Genomic DNA, 21,559 nt, shown 5'->3' with positions numbered 1-21,559 from the left:
GGGTTTAGGTAGAGCACAAAGTAAGCAGTTTCAGGCCTTTAGGGAAGTGAAGCCACGAAGATTTGCAGAACACTTAAGTGTCATTTTCTTCAACATTTGAGACTGCCAATTTAGTCATATAGCAGGGCATGTACCCAATACTGCTAGTCACACAAAATCCAGAGGCACTACTCCAACAGGATAGCGATGGGAAGCACATTTTCAGCTAGTGCTCCCCTTACACTGGGCCTAAGGAGGTGCTATGTTTCCCAGCTGCAGCACAGGGCCACAGTTTCCTTTTCTTCCTGTCTGCCAGATGCAGCTGGTCACAGGAACAGAGCAAGGTCAGAGAGCTAATGCAAGCTAAGCCCAGAGATGCAGAGGACCACATGGCAGAAGCTCCGTGTGGAAATTTCACACTCATTACAGGAGACTTGACAGATCAGTGCTAAGCAAAGAAACAAAGAGCCACTTTATCGCTCTGCATGTAACTCCGGTCTGGCAGTGAGGGGGACAGGCGAGTGGTTGCATGTTCCCTCTCACAGCTGGATTCCCATGGTATCTCACATTTGCTAATCCTTTTCCCAGGCATCAAAGACAGAGAACAGATGGGGATAATAAAACTTAAAGCTCCTATAATATTCTGTATCTCTGAAGCACTGTATAAATATTAACTAATTCCCTAATACCCCTTTGAAAAAGAGCGTACTGTTATCTTCAGTTTACAGATAGGCTAAACAGACTGAAAAGTTAATTGATTTGCTCAGAGTACCATTGCAAGCCGTTGGAAAATACAAAAGTTGGAAATTGGGAGTTCCTGCCTCCCCAGTTCAAGCTTAAGGTGCAGCGAAGTGGACAATCAGGCAGCTTGTGTCACCAAACACCCAGTCAAGAGAACACCTTGAGCCAGCAAGCACATACATTTGATGCTCACGGGCTGTAAAGCCAACCTGCTGTAACAGAGCCCATGTCTGAGGTCACTCACCATGCGGTAAAGATGAATGGCTTTGCGCATGCTGTCCTGGAGCTCAGATACCACGTGCTCACACTGCTCTACGCTGATGCATGATTCTGAAGGGGAAGAAAAAATAAAAACCCAAACTAAGGCACAGACACACTGCGATATCCGAGATGTCACAGTTGGGTAAGAAAACCTTTTTTTAATATATATTTGAAAGATCATGTGCACACACTTCTCATGCAATTTTTAGGGCTGGTTTGAGTCAATCATTAAACAGGCAAGTTCTATATGAGCTTCTTTCATACTACCTAGAGATGCTGCTTGTTTCAAACATTCCTATTTTTCCAGTCTTTAGCCTCTCCAAAGTCAGCAATTATTTTTCTCAGATGGCACATTTTTGTTACAGTCAAGGATAGTCACAGATTACCCACACCATTCTCAATTATAATTAAAAACAAATTTGAATGAAAGCTTCCAGTGGCAAAAGGGACTGATCTGAGGAGCCTCTAATTTAGCCTCCACCTAGTCAGAAATCTACACTTTCTCCCTCCACAATGTACAACTAAGTGCTGAGGATGAAGGATTCTACTGAATTATTACAGTGTTCTCTAGTGAGGACTGAGGTCCAGAGGAGTGTTGACAAACAAACTCAATCACAACAGAATCACACTTCTGAGCAACCCAGGATATGCACTGCTGATACACTGTAATTCGAAAATGAAAAATAAAAGTAAGCAACTGAAGGACAACATCTTCTGCCTGCCCCCAGCAGATATTATCTCCAAAGCATCAGAGTTGAAGGTCTGCAATGTTTTAATACAATAAACAAACACTTTCATGAGTTAGACATAAACTATGAACAAAGACATGGACACACACACAGTCTGCAGTTATCTTCAAATTGCAAAGGCCTGGACAAAGGCCATTCGACTTCCTTTAGTTACCTAAAACCAAAACTTGGTCACATCAGCACTATTATTTCTGCAATTCTCAGAATGTCGTCTTTGCACAGGCTGGAGGGGACCTTAGCTAATTTTATGAATACATCTAGATGACATATAAACAAATACACCTAGAAAAATATCTATTTATACATAAATCAGACACATCTAGGAGAACAAACGGGCATGAACAAATCCTTTTATCTGCATTTTTTGTTCCCAAATCACCCAATCTTGTAGAGTTTGAGCACAGCGGGTTTCAGTGCAGTCCAAGATTCTTGCCTTTTTTTTTTGACCTTTTTTTTTTTTTGCTGCCCCCCTCCTCCTCTCTTTTTGCTTTAAACACAGCTGTTTCTTCTCATGATCATTTCTGGATTTCTCCTCTGATCATGCTGTTTATGCTGGTCTCTAGCTCTGTGAGCTGCCAGTCTGGAGAAAGGTCATAAACTTGAGTAACAGGCATTTTCTGCCTCTCGGGTGTGCAGAGCAGAGCACTTCAGAAACCAGCAGAAAATATTAAACACAGCAACAGTATTAAGCACATCGACAGCATTTTAACTGTAGTTGTCAAAATGTTTTAACAAAAACATTGTCTCTTTATCTGCAGCTGTTACACAGGCAGAAAAATGGAAGAACAGAAAAATTACGTGGAAACCCAAAGTCACAGAGCAAGTCAGAAACAGAACAGGTCTCTGTCAACCCTATGGTTCTAATATAAACTGCCACACTTGATCCACAGAAGCCACAGTAAATTGTTCACAGCAATAGCCAACTTGGATCTAAACAGCTTTTTCAGCACCTACCACTAAAATTTGGGAAACATGGTTTGCAAGAAGCTGAAGGCTGACAGCTGTCTGCTGAGAAAAAAAAAATTGGGAATCCACTGTGCTAAATCATCTTAACTCACTAAAGGATGCTGCTAAAAATTCTGTCAGAGCATGCTATGTATTGGAAGCTGCTTTAAAAAAAAAAAAAAAATCACTGCTGCAAAAAAATTGCTCTTTCTCTGCACTATGTGTGCTAATTCTGCAAAGAGAGATTCCTAGCAACGGACCAAAAACCATTTGATATGTAGCTTGATTCTCTAGTGGAGAAGACAAAACTCAGCCTAAAGAATACAGACAACTGGACTGTTACTTCTCCACAGTAGAATGTGATTCCACAGCTCCAGGATGCATCTGCTGTTGGAGGAAACCTCACCCCTGTGGGGGTAGGGTTGGAAAGTTTCAGACACACTCGCTGTTCTACAGAGCAGGTATCCCATGGTGTAAAACCAGCAGGTCCCTCAGACAAAACACCACATTTCCTGTTTTACATAAGAGTGCTTCGGTCTTAGGGTGTTTGATCCCTCCAGAAATGCAAAAGAAAAACAACGGCGCATCAAAACCAGATTATCCCTCTGCAATACTCGGTGCAGAAACATTGCACTTAACCATTGTGATGAATGGTGGAGCAGCCAGGCACCACAGAAAGTAATTGATCAGAGGATTACAGAGGTGTCCCTTCTCAGATATGAATAAGAACAACATAGCAAAAGGGATTAAAAACCTTGCACTGTATAGCCCCTTGAAGGTACAAGGTATCAGTGCAGTGGTTAACATCCAGCCTCCTACTGAATGGCTCAGCTGAGTATTTCAGGAAGGTATATGTCCTTTCAGGTTGTGACACATAAGAAAAACCTCTGGAGGTTTTAGCCCCACAGCATGTGCTGTGGGACTAAACTGTGTATTCTCTGCCACTGACGTTCTCCTGACTTGGAGGGCAGGATTTTTGCTTCAGTTTGAAGTTACCTGCTAGTTTTCATTTACTGAAGTACCTTAAACCAGGGCTTGTAACAGATCCAAGAGCTGTTTTCAGCAGGTGAAAGTTTCCCATCTCGGACCTTTTTCTCCAAACTAGAGATAATTCAAAAATTAATCCATGTTCTTTATGCTCAAACCCCAAGACTAGGCCTGCATGTGCATTGCCTACCCAGTTTGCAGAGTGATAGCCACACAGAGACTTTCTTGCTCTCATAGGTTGCTACAGCAAGGAACATACCTTGGTCAAACTTTATCTCATGCGAGAAAACTGTATGCAAACCCTTCTGGACCCTGCACACTTGTACATCAACAAAGCAAAGTCTGAGCGGCCTGGCATAACTTCACTCTCACTATTATCTGTGATTGCTAGGTTCAGCTAGCACATGTTGGCCTGCACCTTCATCTGCTGGTCAGACATGCTCCAAGAGGGGCACAGGGCATGTAACCTGCACCCACTCATGGGGATTCTCAGCACATCAGCTTTTAGCATTGACCAGAAAGAGGTTTGAGCCCCTACAGGTAATTGTATGACTGAAAACATGAGAGTTCTGAGGTCTACAAAACATTCAGCTAAAATGACCTTCAGACATAAGACCCAGAAGCAATGGAAATTGAAGACTGAGAAAAAGATGTCAGGTTGAAGAAGTGTCTCACCATTGACAGGATGGCTTATGGAACGAGACAGGTGCAGACAGGACAAGACAGGCCAGAAGCTGGACGTAAAGAAATGTGATGGGATCGTGAGGCGGTTCACAAAGACAGGAGACAGAAGGGGGAAGATAAGAGATGGGTATCCATGCACACCTGAGACCTGTGCCAAGGCAGTTACAGATGTAGGAGACCTCGGCCTGATGGGGTCTAGTGGGCAAAGTCCAGGCTGGTTGTCTAGCACACAGGCGATGCCAGTGATCCTCTCCCTGCACCTGGACCTCAGGTGCCGGCCCTCTGACAGCTCCCTCTGTTTTGGATTAGTGATCCCTGTCTCATCCTGGCAACCTGTCCTTGAGACTGGACTCTCCACTGTGCTCTCCTTAGAAAGTCCTGTTGGGATCTCTCTACCAGGAACCAGAGACCCAGCAGTTTGATTCTCCCTCTTGGAGGCTCGGACCTCGGGAAAAGAGGGTTTCTTTTTACAGGCCCCAGCAGGTGACTGTGGTGACTGTGGCTCAAGCATGGTTTTTGTTTTGGTAGTGGGTGAGAAGGAAGCCAGTGTGGGTCTATCAGGCAATGGCTTGGGAATGTCAAGAATCAGATGTGCTCGGTTTGATGACGCCAACTTGCTGTGGAAGGACTTGGGAGATGAGCAGTTTACAACTGGCTGAAGTGTTGGCTTCACTGGAACATTTTCTTTCACTGGTAGCTTAATCTTCTCAGCATCTGTTGTGGAAATAAACTGTGTCTTCTCTGCCTCTGGAGGGCTAGTTCTCCCATCAGTCAACATTTCGGTGGAGTAACCAAGGTACAGATTTTCCCCTACAGACACACTCCTTGACATCTTAGCCCGGAAGCTGGTTGTAGGGTTCATGTAGGACTTTGGTTTTGCAGCCCTCACATCTTTGGCCAGCAGAGCACCAGACCCATCCATCTTCAACATACTGGCTGATAACACCCTGCCATTGTTAGGTCTGGGATCCTTCTCAACCACCAAAAGAGTCTGAGGACGCTGCTTGGCAGAGGATATCACTCCAGGACCCTTATCTGTGAAAATTAAACAGACAAACATACCACAAATAGACAAGACCCTGCAGTGAATTCCAAAACCAGAAAGTAACAGAGCTGCTCCAGCCTATGTGCCTCAGCTCAGCCCGTGGGAGAGGTGTACAGAACCACTACTTCAGCTTAATATCACCAAGCCTCAACAGCTTGCTTTTTTGCCCATCCCTCATCCTGCCCACACACTGCTGCTTACCTGATGAGAGAGACTTGTTCTTAAAGTGTAAGGCCAGAAGACCTCAGACCACTGTGAACATTAACCAAGAGGCCAGAGGAAGCAGGCAAAAACTTATATATGATGTTGTGGTGATAAGGTTTATTTTTTTAAAACAAACTGAGTGCTTATTGTTGGTTCATGAGTTGATTGTTTCAAAAATGAACATAGAGTGCATGGATACAGTAAGCTCCCTCTTTGTGTCTCCTCCTTCCCTCTTTCTCTCCTCCCCACCCTGGGGAGCTTCAGTCTTGGCCTGAAGCAACCACCCACAGCAAGAGAGAATTTATTTGCAAATAGTTCATTTCACCCTTGGCATTGCTCCTCCCACAGCTGCCAGATAAATACTATAAGAGACTGATAATTAGGTGACTAGCATCTGCATTACAAATTAAAAATATTTTCTCTTGACAAGCTAAGACTTAGAAGACATGCAAAGCCTGTAGCTCAGACCACAGAAAGACATAAGCTTAATTTAAATCTCTACTCAAGCTCAAAACACCCCATTTCATTCTTGGGTTTATACCATCATTCCAACCTGTGTCCTTACCCTCATGAACAAGGTCATGAACTGACTGCGTCTTTCTCATCACAGGGCCTTCTGGAAAGGATGCAATAACCCGCCCAGGAGCCATACAAACTCTGCTGGCCTCCAAGGCTGATCTGCGTTTTTTCTGGACATAAACAGCCCGATTTGAATTTACACTATCCAGGAGTTGACTGTTCTCCAATGCGTCACCAGGATGGCTGCTGCCATTTTTCAACAGGTCTGGTGTAAACCGATTGGTCTGGATTGGCGGCTCGATGGGCTTTGAATCCAGTATCAGATTTGACGAAGAGAGTGACAATTGTCTAGAGAACACGATAAAGAAATCCCAATTAAAACAAGTAAGCATGGTGCCCTGGACAAACAGGCACACACATTAAGCCAGTTTCTCTAGGATAAAGAGCACTTCCCTATCTGGATTTTTTAAAGTCAAAAATGCCCTAAGCTGTTACCACTTCATTCTACTGGTCTTCAGGCATTTGACCTTAGGCTGCATTGGGTCAGTGTTTCCAGGGGGGACACTGTAAAAGGTGAAGGCAAAAGAGAAGGAAAAAATCCAGGCAGAGGGAAGACTGGGCAAAGTCAGGTCAGGGCTTTTCTCTCAGCTCACCTTACTAACAAATATTTTCAATTCTTCAATGAATCTTCAATTCAATTAAGATACCCTAAGAGAAGGTACTTACACTTTCCTAACATTATGAAAGCATAATTACTAGGAAAGCTGGTCAGTATCTTCAAGAGGAAAGCCTAATTTCCTTTTCCTCTCCACTTCAGACAAGCACAATGAGCTTACTTCAGAAAGGAAGCAACTTTCAATCTGGCATGTTTGAACAGCTGAACAGATTAAAAGCCCTGTTTTTCATAACCTAAAACTACCTCTCTTGTTACATCTCTAGAGCACCCGTGACTTCCTCCATTCACCACTGCAACTCTCCAGAAGCTTATGACAGCTAACCACTGGCCTTCTTCCCAAACATACAGTCCCAACGCAAGACAGACTGAGGCACTCCTGACAGCAGCAACAGAAGCTGAATACAGCAATGACAAAAAAATTTCCCTAACATGGTGAATCTAGACAAAGCTAGTGAACCATAGACAAGTACCCAAATCTGCTCAGTCCTGTACAATGAAATTAATTTAAGATTTCGGGTTGTCATTTTAGAGGAATACAGGAGCATTTGTTTGTTTTAAACATTTATGAACTCAAATCAACAAAAGTATTTACCCAATTTTTTGTTCATTTTTTTTGTTTCTTTATTTGTTTTGTTGGAATTTTTTTTTAAACAACAAGGTAAACAGCCTGGAGAGGCCTTTTGGGGTGCTTCAGGGTTGAGTTATTTTCAGAAGAATAATATCCCCATGAGGCTTTGTATGAGACACCAGAGCACCCTGTGAAGGCATGGGACTGAGAAACAAAGCTGAGGAAGAAAGGACTGTAAAACAAAGGAAAAGTTGACAAGCCTACTTTCATTGTCCAAGCTGAATGAAATGCAAAAGAATAAACAGAGCATAAACAGTGAAGAGTAAATTAGACGATTAGCGATTCCGCCAGCTTAATCAATCAAGGCATTAATCATGAAACAATTAAGCACATTGTTGAAAGAGGAAAAATAACAAAACAACACTGTTGCTTTAGGAAGAAATAGAACAGCTAAAGTGACACAGGATGGCCTGTCCAAATCGCAAGGGTCTGCAACCAGCCTGCCAGGTGCTATGCTAACACTTTGGTGTGCCTAGGCACACCAAGGCCAGAAGTTTGCTCAACTATTTTGACCCAGGGCCTAGCACCAGAGCTACTCACACTAGTAAAAATAAATAAGACAGAAACACTCAAAACAAGCAGAGCCATACCTGAGAGCTGGGGACTGGGACAGAAAACGAGAGGAAATGCTGAGGTTTTCAGTTCTTTCCAGATTCCTACATGAGCCACCTAAAAATTTTGGTTAAAGGAGAAAGAAAAAGGGAGCAGTTTAGTTATAAAACAAACATTCTGACACATGCATTTTCTGACCACAGAGACTATAAAATGTTCCCCCATATCCAAGGAGATTTTTTGAGCTAAAACCACAGAGAATTAAATAATTTCATTGCCTTTGCCTTTTCTGTTCTACTTAGATTACTCTGCCTTAAACTGCTACTCTCGCTAAGGGTACGCCTCCTCCTTTTTAGCTTCCCTTTGTGTCCTATCCTGCCTGTAGGACTGTGCGGCACTGGCATCAAGCAGAAAACAAACCAATCAAAGGAGGCGGGGGGAAAAAAAGAAAACAGACAACTCACATACATATTGCTGCCTGCAACCATTATCAATTCTAAAATGATACGCTTTGTTCTGGAGCTGGTCGATAAAGACTAACCAGCTCCTTTGCCACTCTGATGTCTCCTCTTATTCCCTCCCTCCACCCAGCATTTCAGCCTTTTCTTTTGTGACATTTGTTATGCCTTAATATACCACTAGAGGCCACTACATGTCACCTATGGGGGGGGGGGTGTGAACACACAGTTAATACCTTCATATACAACAGGAAAAACCAGTCCGGGAAAAAGAGAATGGCTCTTCAGGATTCCAGGGACAATACTTAACCCAAACTGACACAGACCCCAGTCTCATCCACACAAACTCACACACAGACCGATGGAGTTAACAGATGTCGCTCTTCTTGAGGCCTCTCTACATTGGGTCCCCATTTTTGTCCCTTCGTACACACACACCCACGAAAGCCTAGCAGAACTTGTAGCCTAGTTTGATTTATACAGGGGACAAATCTGGAGTGACCTCACGAAGTCCCCTTGCCGAGCAGAGACCTGTACCTTTCCCATCAGTGCTGCCCAGAGTCCCAAAATGCTGCTTGAGGAACTTTTCCTGATCAGGTGCCAGGGGGATTTCTCCCTCTGGCATGCTAGTACCCACGTCCTCCTCTCCTTCCTCTCCCTCCAGGTCTGAGATCCCATCCACACTTAGGGGCTCAGTGCTTTCAGAATCTGGGAAAAGGCAAAAAAAAACAATGTTATAGTAGCATAATCACAGTAACATTAGCCAGGTTAAAAAAAAAATATTACCTAGAATGGTAAAGCAAAAGTTGGTCAGCATTAAGTGTAATTCTCTAATCTACCGTATCCCACAAACAGCATAGCCTACGGGATAATCAATACTAAACATGCCTCCCTACCTAGCAAGCTAAAAGAAAGCCAAAGGCGCACAAGGAAAGTGAACTTCAACCAGCTCCTGCTTCTACAGTGGCTTCACTGAAGTGCCTGTTCAATTGCACCTGAATCTTTACAGCACTACTAGAAAGACTAATAGGAGTGTGACCTCAGTTCAGCTCATGAAGAGGATCAAGTAGTATAGATCAGGATAGCAACTGATAAACATGGCACAGAACCACCCCAGCAAGTTTCTGCAGTGTTCCACATCACATGTAAATACATTTATAATGTCTTTGCATCTTACCTTCATTAGGATGGTCTGGGCTGGACAGACGACTGCTGCTGTAATCTACAGAGCAGGCACTGTCAGGACTGTGTTTGTCTGGGCATCCATTACTGTGATAACCTCTACTTAGCTTCCCATGGGGCAATGCTTTTACCTGGAACTCACTACAAGAGAGACAGGAAAGATACAGCACTAGAAGAGATTCTTGTCTTACATGTAAAGAAGCACATTCTAACCTTAACAAGGCCTTACCTGTGTTAGTAAGACCTTTGATTACAAAAGTAAAGCCTTAAAGAGAAAAAGTAGTTGATTTCTCTCATCGTTATACAGTATATTTTTTGCATTTCATTAAGCTTGGACAGTGAAGTCTCAAGGGGACTGTCTGACTTTCTGGGTGTTGTCAGTTTCCCATGATTACCAGGCACCAGCACAGCACTGCCCTGGCTTGATTTCCAGCACAGGTGAGGAACAAATGTAGAGGTCTATGTAATGAAAAAGGGACCAAAACCAGGCCTATACCTGCATGATAGAAACTCCAGTTTGCCATAGATTTGAGCCCTAATATACTGTTTTTTCCATGCTTATGACCTGCTGCTTTGGGCAACTTCTGTGTTGCAAAATAGAAAAGATTCTGGGTTTCAGCAAGACTAATTTACTGAAAAACGTCGTACTAAAACACAATATTGTAGGACAGGGTTCCTGATTTCTGCTGTGATTTCACGAGTCTTATTTTGTCAAATGACACCAGCACCGTTCTTTTGCCTGATGCCTGAGGACTTCCATTTTCTACTTTATGAAATACTTTGGTTTTAGATATACTCCAATGCAAGGTAGGATGCAAAGTCACTCAACGGAACTGTATGGCAATCACCCCTGGCAGCTTGCAAACTCTGCATACTTTGAGATGTGTCCAGTCTGTATCCAACATCACCAGAGGGCTTCCCTTTCTTACATGAGGGAGCAGCACATGGGTTTGCTCTATCCAAAGGTTATCATAATAAAATTTAAAATTTAAATAAAGAGAAACTGAGAGAAACCTAGCAGCTTCAACTGCAAAATCTTGGCATGCACTCTCGCATAAAAGCCCGTCTAAAGCTATCAGCCCACTCTTTCTAACAGAGCAGGAGGAGACAGAGGAAATTAAACAGCTATTAGCATCAGGCTAAGAGGTGAAGGGAAGAAAAAAATTCAGGGAAGGAAAAAAAATGGAGCACAGAATGAAACAGAAAATTAAGTGAGGTAAAACTAAAACAGAAGAAACAGCAGAGGAAGAAAAAAAGGTCTCCACTGTTTCCAGTGTCCTTTTCAATTCCACCTATCTCATGCAAGCCATTCTATAAACCACAACAGGGTGATCACATACCACATTTGCTAAATTCTTGCTCAATTAAGTTTGAAATTGTCATAAATAATAGTGTCCTGTCATTTCTCCTGGGCAGACATTTCACTGCGACATATACGTCACTATTGGGTGGTTTTCCAGCTTCCAAGTTTTCCCTTGCTTATTTCAATCCAGTTAAGGGAGAAAGCAAAAACGCTGCTCCCAAGTTGTTTACTCAACTAAAAAACCCTGGAGGAGGCTGCCAATGTGCAGTTTCTTCCAAGGAAAGATTATTTTAACAGTACCTTCTTAGTTTCAGACTCCTTCAGCATCAGGCTGGCATAAAACTCTCAACTAAACATGCCTGGCATCAATCAGGCAGTAAGTCAACTCACCCAAGTTACCACACAAGCTGCAAGCAAACTAAAATAGAAACATCTAAGCCATGCACAGCAGAGAGCGTATTTTTAACCTGCTAGGGTCTGTGGGATGGGTTTCATCTTGCTCAGGGTAGATTACACACTCCTCACTCTCAGAAGGTTCCAGTTCCTGAGAGAAAATCCCCTCTTCACAAGACACAAGCCGAATCACTTGGGGTCGCACACAAGACTGGTTATCTTGGGGAGGTAATGAGCTGCCAACCTGGTTTTAAAAAAATAAATAAAAAATAAAAATTAAAAAAAGAGAGAGAGAAAACTAGACATTACAAGTGTTCTTCCTGAAGTCAGCAAGTATTGTGCAGAGCTAGAAAGTACGCATTACAGCACGGAATATGATCAGAAATCTGAGATCAGAAGACACAGCACTCCTATGTCTTTCCTGTTCCTTATCTACTAAACTTGACAGACTACTGCTGTAGTTTCCTATTTTGTTTCGTGTTTGCAATCCCCTAAAATTCTCTGGTAAAGTACTGGACTCCCCATCCTGCTTTCAGAACACATCAGGAGTGTAAGCCACGTGGCAGCAGGTTCTTCCATTACCTTTTATAGACTGATCAGACATAGTTCAGAGAAGTCTGTGGGCCACAGTTGAAAAACACTGTACTGGAAAACAGTCATTAGCCTTCTGAGGTATGAGCATGCATTACTTGCTGCGACCCATCGACACTGAGATCTTGGAAATGTTCTAAAGAGAACTTAATAATCTACCACAGCCCACAACTAAGGGCATCATACGAGCCACATTTCAGTGGCTACTGGAGTCAAGAAACTGCACTCTAGCAGAGTGAGCTAACAGGTAAACAAGTACACAGCTGTAATTCCAAGCTCAGCTTCTCCGCTTGCTTTTGCCATAAATAATCAGCTAAAAGAAAACATGAGGCCTTCCTCTGTCATTGGAAAGAAACCTTGATCCCATATGGGCTCTGCTACAAGATGGCAGAAAAGCCAGAGTCACACATTACAGGAGTACTAACTACAAAAGAGTTATCTGAACAGGTTTCTCAGAAGGCATTTAGAGCCACGTCTAAAGATATAAAGAAAGGCATCAGGTAGTAATAAATATAGGTAATAATAAACAGAGGCAGGACAGATGCACTCAGAGTAGATTCACCTCCTTACAGTACTGCCCTTACTTTGTTGATGTGCACAGGAAGATCTGCCTGTTCTTCTCTGTCGTCCCCATTGCTGTTCTGAGACAGCGAGTCTCGACTCGGAGAACGGGAAACAGAGAAAGACTCCAACTGACGCAAGTCAAGCATGGATTTCACAGTCATCTCTACGTTGCTGGTTGGCTGGGACCAGCGTCCACGTTGCCGGGGCATCTTGCTCATTGGTGCCTCTGAGTGCTGGATTGCCGCTATCTCTTTGGCCTGAAGGAAATTGAAAGAAAGACAGTCTTAGGGACTGAGTTCTGCTGATAGAAAAACAGAAGACAAAACAAAAGATACACAGAAAAATACAATTATATCCATCTCCATAAAAGCCTCAAAGCTGTCAGTGAGACAGCTTAAAATTCCTCCCTTAATCATAAAGACATCAAGTAAAGATGATACTTCTGTTGCTGCTTCTCACATAACTGAACGTTTAAAGGCCCCACTTGGATACACGTATATGATCAGCTTCAGCACTGTGACATTCAGGCCAGAAATGAAGGGGACAAAAGCATAACATTTGATGGAAACATACTGATGTAAAAATCCCAAGTGAAACTGTCTCTTAACTAGGCTATATTTTGCCATGCCCAAGTCATTCTTCAGAGAGGCTTCTCAATGGTTTCCCACCACGGCTGCACCTTTCCCACCAGTGAGAATGAAGTTTTCAACCTCCATGAGAAGTTCTTTTCTGGTTTCCTAATGACAAGAAATACAGTTTGAAGGTTTCACAACTTACCCTCCTCATTTCCCAATGGGAAAGGCTTCTTGAGAGGGTAAGATCTGGATCTGGAAAGGGAAAAAGATATATACCTAGTTGACACCCTTGGCCAGCAGTCCAGCTTTCTAAAGACCTCTGACTTCATCCTTCCTCAAAGGCAGCGTACCTACACCTTTTGAACCAGCAGACCACTGACAACACAGGCTTTCCCATAGACTACCAAATCATTGTATCAAAATTTTAATGGAGATGTACTGTTCTGTATAAGATTTTCACTGACTCAGCAGACCCATTACAGAACACTTGCCACAGTACAGTGGCCCACCAAAGGCTTGGGAAAAAACCGTGCTCCAATACACTGTAGCATCTGTGGTAAAAATACCTCAAATTAGTAATGGTAATCTCTACCATTAAGTTTTATCAGACATCTCTAGAATCCTCAGTGATATCTTTTTTGGCTTCTGTGGACTTCTATAGCTTGTAGACCCAAGCCCAGGACACTAATTCAAAATTTGTTTGGCCAGTTGAAACTAGTGGGAAACTTGGCAATTTAACAACTGAATTTCTGATCAGAGAGTCCAAAATGTACCCCTCTTCAGATGCAGGAATGGGCAACTCCACATGACCCATTGACATCGATCCATCTGTTTCTGTCTTGGTCTTTCTCTTTCTGCTGATAACTTGTTATACCTAAACCAGTGTTCTCTCATCTTCTCCCTGCTTCACATTCATGCCATTTTTCTCCATCTCTCTCTCTCCATCACCCCTCTCACATTTATACCTGAGTCTCTCTCAGTGTTGCAGTTGGACTGAACATGGAAAGACTGCAGCCCACGTAACTCATCTTCATCATTCCCTTCGTCTTCACCATCCTTGTCACTGTCTGATGAGAGGGCAGGCACAGAGGACAGGGCAGAGATGGACTCATGCCTGGGAGGCAGGAATTGGAAAGAGTATTATGGTCTATCTCAAGAATTGCCCACCATTTCAACCCCTACACCAGGCAGTTCTCCAGCTTATCTCCATCCACACTCAGCAGGCTGTCTCAGCTCTCCCAAACAGCCCTCGCTCTAGCAAAACCCATCTCTGAGAAACAGGGCAAGTTAAACCCTGGACAAAGGTGTGTAGAGCCTGCCACAGCAATTGTCTCATATGTGTGGAAGGATGACAGAAATCAGAACAGAAGTAAACAAGTCTGAGAAAGTCGAGTGGAATGAAACTTGGCCTTCCATTTCAGACCCTGCCAATTCATAAGTTCAAGATGGTAGAGCATATTTGAAAGGCAAATATTTTTCCCACTCTTAAGCATTTCCTCTATGGAACTGTTTTACACATCAAAAATGTCATAGAGATACTCCCTGTTTGACAGCAATTGGGTATACGGCAAATTATCACGTAAGAGACAGGTTCACATCAAGGATTGCACCATGCAGAACCTGCAGGCACAGCCCACTCACCATAAGAGTGCTGTATTGCCTTTTTTAGCCTTCAGGCACAAGGAATAATGTAAAACATATTTTGGGCAGATCTTTAATCAAAGTAGATCAGACAAGTGTTCCCACACAGATCTCAGAGGCACTCCCAGCATAGAATTCTCCAATATCACTCAAGGGCACCTACCAACAGCAAAGTATCTTCCTCTTTCTCCTCCTTCTCCCCATCCTCCCCTCACCCCTTGAGTCAACAGAACCAAATGAACTAACCCATACTGGACAATAATTGAACAAATGAAGAATTCCTAACAAATAAATTTGAGTAGCACCCACTCCATGGCCTTGAGCTAGAGTGCCAAACTCATCATTAGTGACATTTACAGGATATCACTGGTGGGTGCCAAGCATTATTCATGAAATAAAAATAGCTCATCCACCAAATACAGCCTGGCCAGGGACCAACTTCTGCAGCTGACAGACAGCAGGCAGTATTGAAACGTGGTAAGAAGTAGTTAAGGTATTTTAATCTTTTCTCTTCCCTTGTAGTGGCAGAATGCTAATTTCCATTTTATTAGGAGTGGCTGAGCAGTAACTAGCCAATCCTTTCAGATGAGCTTTGAGGTGTTCTGGCAAAAAGAAGAGTGAAACTGATTGTAGTCTGCAGAGTCCTCCAGTGAAACAGTTTCATGTTGGCTACCCTCATCTACTTTTGACATTTGTCACTCTTCCTCTTTTCTGCTGTTCATCTTGTCACTCTCAGGTTCTTATGCCTAAGCAGGGGAATCTCAACAAAGTTCAAGCACCACAGTACATTTGAAGTTATGCCATGTTTCATCCTGTGAGGTATATCACATTTACATAGGATAGACTTTGTATCAGTAACTTTGATACATCCTTCTGCTTGTATTCTTCATGGTTGTTTGAGGAGTTCATTGAGGAAGAAGGGTTGGATTATTAGACATTTTAACATCCAACTGGTTGAATACCTCACTATGATGAGGTGATATGGCAAGGCAAGGTTATGTGTTTGCTAAACTTCTGCATGTACTGTCGTTGGTGTAAATGGAGAAGGGAGGACTGCTGCCAATGCCTTTTATGTTACAAATAGGAAGATGGCCTCTGTCTGTCAGATGGTGACTGACGAAATCAGTAAAGGGGGAAAAAGTATTGTCAAATATCCTCAAAGAAGCTGAGTAAGAGAATGCAAAACGTATTTTGGAATTCAGATGGACATTTTTTCATACCTCACAGGAAGTGCCAAACAAATTATTGTCACGTGTCTGATACTAAGGTAAGGTTATCTTGCATTATCCCAGCAAAAATTCATGCCCGCCTTCCACATCCTCCTTTTTACAACTCAAATATGCTTTTCAAACTCAGTCCTGTGACTTGAAGTGAGATAACAGAATGGGGTTTTCGAAAGGATCTTAGGCCCACTGACTCGAAACAGAGATACTCCTGAAAATTAAACATAGGTTCACGAGGTCTTGAGTGTTTTCGCTGTTGTGCTTGCCCAAGTCAATCCCTCAGTTCGGGCTTTACTGCTTTCTCCTTTCTTTCCCTGCCTTCCACTATGTACTTTGGATTTTCTTCTAAGCCCTCTGTTGCACACTTCTCCTCAACACTCTTCCTCAGTTCTTGTTCATGCTTAGATGGAAGTCAGAGTAATGTAGGGTGAGGTTTCAAGCATGGGAGCTGCTTCCAAATAAGCACCACATGAGAGCATTCTGAAAGCGAAGGAGTAAGACTTCTGGGTTTTGCTGAATTCCTGCTGAGACCAGGTTCAGCCAAACCCCAACAAAGCATCATTATACCAGAATGAATGTTTCAGAGTAGCTATTCCAGAATAGCATGTACAGACATGGCCAATTCTCATGATACATGTGACTCACAGCAAGGATTTTAATTGTCCTTTCTCTTGTCTTCTTCCTTTGCTGAGGAACTATCCCATTCTAGTACCATGTCTGGGTCTTGTTCTGTACACATAGGCAGAGTCAGCTACACTTCAGCTCCCAGTTTCTGAAGGGTCTGCCAGTACAGGGTCATCGGCAGGGAAGGACCTTCAGTTAGAAAGTCTTCAGGACACATATATAGACTTAAAAGTGCCAGTTAGAAAATCTTCAAGATACATATACAGACTTTATAGTGCCGCATGTCTTTATGGAGTTCTAGTATTAAGACATCTGATATTAAGTACTCTGTATTCTTTTGCGTGTCCTGAATTCAGCCCTACTTTCTTTTCTTAAAACAAAACAAAACAGACAACAATGGTAACTATCCATTTAACGAGGTATGTTGTCAGCATTCCCACTCTGATCTTGTGCTACTTAAATCCTCAACTTTAGGGGCCTATTTATGAAACTGTAACATCTTATGTGACAGGGATCACTAGCAGATTGCCTCCCCCACCCTCCCTGAAAAACGCCTAAGGGTTTTAAAAAGAAAGTTACCCTGCTTTTCCCCACAGAAAGGTCACAGTGCTGCTGACTTCAGAGTTTCCCTGGTGTTATAACTGCAGTAGTTCAGCGCAGACTCAGGCACCACTTCTGATCTGGCATCAAAAGCCTGCCCCATTCTGAGCCCTGGAAATGGCACAGCTTTTCTGGACCGGACCAAAGCCTCACTGAGAATTTGATAAGAAGCTCTTCTTTCCAAATGTAGGGCACATAGTACTTCTTCAGCATACATACATTAGTTTTAGACAATTTAATTTGGATAACATTTCTATCTCCTGCTATTTATACTAGAACTTCAATGAAAGTCTCAGAAAAAGTTACTTTTAAAATTAAAAAAAAGAGCTTAGCTAAAACATGACTATAAGCCCTGCAAACATTCCACAGTAAAATCAATTTAAAACTTCCCTTCCAAAAATTTGAGACAAGCTTTTCTAAACAATAAATGCATACTTGGATCAAAATCAAAACTGTATTAAAAGGCCTTTACATGGTTCCTTCTCTGAAAAGATAAATGCCTCAAAACCAAAATGTACCAGCAACATCAGCTGAGTACAAGTTGTGTTATCCTGAACAATCAAAGCTCCTCATGTTCAGCAGATGAGAGAAAAGCACATATCTGCCATTATCACAACCAGAGGCAGAACTGAAAGGCTCTCAGGGGCACTATGGAGAACTGTGGGTCACACAGGTCAGATCAGTTCCAAAATAATCCAATGTCCCATTAAAGCCACTCAGAGAAATCCTTCAGAGGAGAAAGTTTAGTCTCTCTAGAAGTTTTTGAAGGGACTGAAAGGGCTGTGACTCTTCAGTTTGGAAAGAAGGCTGGATGGAGAAAGGTTATGATAGAGGTTTACAAAACCATGGGGACTACAGACAGCTGGATACAGAACTATAGTTCACCAAAGCTAACAATATTCAGAAGCGGGGAGCTTTCAACAAAACTAGCAGGCGTGTTGCTTAATAGAGACAAAAAAAGTCCTTCTCTCCACAGAGAGCAGTGAACTCCTGGAACATGTCACCACGGGAGGCTGCAGAAGCAGACAATATTACAAAGTTCAAAAAGGATTTATACAAATTCAGTGGACAATGGGTCCGTGACCAAAATACTAAAGGCAACAGGCAGAGATGTACCTCCTAACATCCCCGATACAACTGAGCATGAGGCAAATGGACCACAAAGGTCCATATAGCAAGGCTCACACAGTGGCTCACTAAATAGCATCTTCCATTGCCACTGTCAAGGCAGAATACTGGGCTTCATGGAGCACTGGTTTCACCACGAAAAGCATTTTTATGCTAAAGATGTTATTCACCTGGGCCAGTCCCTGCCCTGCCAGTCACAGTTGGATAGGGACAGCACTGTCCTGAATTGAAATCTTCATTTCCCCACTGCCTCCTCAGCTCAGTTTTGTTTCCCCAGTATTATTTTGATTATTCATCTTGTCATACATTCACACTATGAAACTAGAAGAATGCATTACTACCCCCACAACATTCTAGAAATACCATTCTAGAGAAAATATATAACAAATGATGTATCACCAGGCTGGGACCTTTCTTATACTACTATGTAAAACCACAACAGTTTTACACCACAAGGTGCAACCCCAGTCTCCACTCCAACCTACATAGACAGACTTGGAAACACAACCAGAACAGGTACAGGGCATCTAGAAAACCAATCTTACTCAAGTTATTAGTTTTTCTTCTCCCACCTCAGTAATGCTGGTCCAATAGGCTCTTCCTCCATATTCAGTCCCAATCCAAAATGCTCTAGAGTTAGGTCTTTGCTGATCTCCAGTGACCACAGCGGTAGACCAAAACTGAAAACAAGCTTTCAAAGCTGACCAAACAAGTAGATTCCAGGCTTGCAAAGAGGTTACCAAACAAGTTTAATAAAGTGCTGGGTTTGGCGTGGCACTAACACCGCCCTTCAGCAAGTGTCTGTGATGGAAACAAGTATCACCTAATGCGGAAGAGGACTGGGATTATCTGTCATAGGCTGAGCCTCGGTAGGGTAAGGCTGCAGCTGCTGAAATAATGAGAGTCTGCTATAAAAAGCACATTGCTTGACAGCTCCAGAATTTTGGCTAGAAAAAAAGGACTTCCTGAGTTCTCCCAGCATCATTAACCAAAAACACTTATTAGACAAGACTCATTTCAAGAATGAGGAGATCAAGACTTTTCCAAATGAAACTATGCAGACAGACTTGTTTCAACATTACTCGCTCCCAAAGGGAGCGGGAAGGTACCTGTGATACTCTAACAACCACTGTGGTAAGTCCTCCAATGCTTTGACACTTTTACATCCAGAACTCAATTTGTAGTCATTTGGAGGAGGAAAATTGTGAGACATCGCACGAAAAATCTGTGCTTATCCTTTTTTTCCCCACTTTGATCCCATATCAGCTCGGTCAGGATTCTCTCCTTGCATTGCTTACAGTCAAATTAGTCTCAGCTACTTACTAACTACAGAGAAACCAAATACATTACACTAATAATCCATAATCCCGCCATTCTTGCTCTGTTCAAAAACAGGGTCTGTGTTTAAGTACCACTTTTTAAAGAAAGGTCACCAGATAAATTTAGATCCATTCAGTTTGTAGGCTGTGGTAGTTTGTTTTTAGATACGTTGTTTACCGAGAAAAAAAAATTATTTAGCTGCCAAGAACTTTTCCCATGGAAATTATATTTATTATTTATATTATAATTATTTTTAGGTGACCTTTTTCAAAGCCTCTGGAAAATAGCTAACAAAGAAACAGCACAACTGTAAGGACTCTTTGAGAATTATGATCAACATGGCAAACTCATACAGCTCACAGGTATACTTCAGTAATGACACTGGAGAAAACAGCCTTTAAATTGCATTCAGCCTAGATCCAGAGAACTTTATTCATGAAGGAGCAAGGCTTCTGTCCTGGGATGCTGTGTGCCAGCCTCAGTATTGCTCGGTAGACTGCTTATTAAAGTTTCTGATCACATCATTGAACTAAATTAAGACACAAGGGGCATTACATACACATTGCAATCAGTGAAGCAACACTAAGTAAGTCTGTCTGGAAGATAACAGCCGGGCTTCTATATCCAAAGAAGAGGGGCACAAAAACCATTGCAAATTCAACAGAAGAGTAAGAGAACTTTTGGAAGACACTATCAGTGAAGACAGCAGAAGCCTTACAGTCGAATCCCAGTGCCACACTTTTCACATTAAACCCTACAAAGCCAACTGCCTCTTCTCAGTCTGCTCTGCTCACCTCATGAATCCAGCTGTCTTGTGCAGAGGAGACTTTTCTGCCTGCTTCCCTCTCTGCTTCATGTCAGACAGTCGCTGTCGCATGTTGATGGTCATCTCTGAGCTCAGACGCCAGATGAAGATACAGCTGAAAGAGTGAAACATGAAGCTGGGGTCAAGGCTCAGTTCAGTTTATTGATTTTATCAGTTCCCGCTGCAGAGGCAGTGTCTGTGGCAGGGAGACACATGCAGAAACAGCTTCACAGAAACTCAATCCCATCACAAGCCTCATGACAAAAAGGTAAAACCTGCCTAGCAAAGACTGCCTGTGGGTGAGAGCAACTGCAGAGATATTTGCACAGACTCATCTCTGATCCTGTACCTTTATTTGACTATCTGACCACCTGCTGAAGGAAATGCCATAACAAGTCCCTCCATGGTCAGCAGGATAAGTGGAGCCCACAGATGTCCTTTGCATCCTCTAACAGCGGCTAAGCTGCAGCCTCTGATTGCAACTACCCTCACAGGCAAGGCCTTCCTAATGCCCACCATCCCATGGAGTCTCTGTGGTGTAATAATGGTTAAGCTTATGGTGAAGTACCTTTTGCAGTCAGAATACTCCTAATATTTTACTTGGACTCCCTCCAGGAACCTTCTAAAGAATTTGATTGAATTTAGTCAATGGATTCAAAAATGTCTGAGAGAGAAACAAACAGCCTGATCTCATTGGTCTCATTTTCTTCAGAAATCTGGCTAAAAAATAAATTAAAAAAAAATTCCTCATCACATTAGAGAATACTGTATCTCATTTCCAGCTTCTAGAAAGTAAAATGACCAGCATTTTCTTTGAAATTTAACCTCAGTGCTAACTAACTCTTTTCATGTCACTCATCTTTCCTGTCTAGCTGGGTACACTTACACTGATGTAGAAACAGAGGTGGTGCTTTTACTATCATTTATAGAATCCTGCACGCTACTTCAGAATCCAAAGAGGATTTAACACAATTCTTCAAGACCCGTCAGTGCCACCATACTCATGGGTACTCCAATTCACCACAGAGTTTTCAATGAGGGGTTTTCCCCTCTTCCTTGCTACTTTGTAAAAAATTAATTTGCTCTGCCATTTTGAACAATGGCCATGAACTTTGGTCTCCTGGACCTAAGGCAAATGACAAAAGCACCAGGATCTTGAATGCCTCCATCTTCTCCATTTTT

General features: G+C 42.6%; 1 protein-coding gene across 5 annotated transcripts in view; it reads right to left on the bottom strand.

The window, feature by feature from the left end:
- Positions 1-21,559, bottom strand: part of MAPKBP1 (mitogen-activated protein kinase binding protein 1) — a 103,716-nt gene that overhangs the window by 5,033 nt on the left and 77,124 nt on the right. For 4 of the 5 annotated variants that reach the window (XM_068397851.1, XM_068397853.1, XM_068397852.1 and 1 more), the window contains 11 exons: positions 20,367-20,492; positions 14,002-14,150; positions 13,239-13,288; positions 12,482-12,718; positions 11,381-11,550; positions 9,606-9,751; positions 8,966-9,136; positions 8,009-8,087; positions 6,161-6,462; positions 4,488-5,381; positions 965-1,050 (listed from right to left, as the gene is read on the bottom strand). In XM_068397851.1, coding sequence (XP_068253952.1) covers positions 965-1,050; positions 4,488-5,381; positions 6,161-6,462; positions 8,009-8,087; positions 8,966-9,136; positions 9,606-9,751; positions 11,381-11,550; positions 12,482-12,718; positions 13,239-13,288; positions 14,002-14,150; positions 20,367-20,492 — 2,410 coding nt within the window. The remainder of the gene's footprint in view (positions 1-964; positions 1,051-4,487; positions 5,382-6,160; positions 6,463-8,008; positions 8,088-8,965; positions 9,137-9,605; positions 9,752-11,380; positions 11,551-12,481; positions 12,719-13,238; positions 13,289-14,001; positions 14,151-20,366; positions 20,493-21,559) is intronic. The other variant, XM_068397855.1, reaches the window with a different exon arrangement.

This window comes from Nyctibius grandis, chromosome 4 (genome assembly GCF_013368605.1).
Source record: "Nyctibius grandis isolate bNycGra1 chromosome 4, bNycGra1.pri, whole genome shotgun sequence".
Classification (NCBI taxonomy): Eukaryota; Metazoa; Chordata; class Aves; order Nyctibiiformes; family Nyctibiidae; genus Nyctibius; species Nyctibius grandis.
This window is presented reverse-complemented; position numbering and strand designations above follow the sequence as displayed.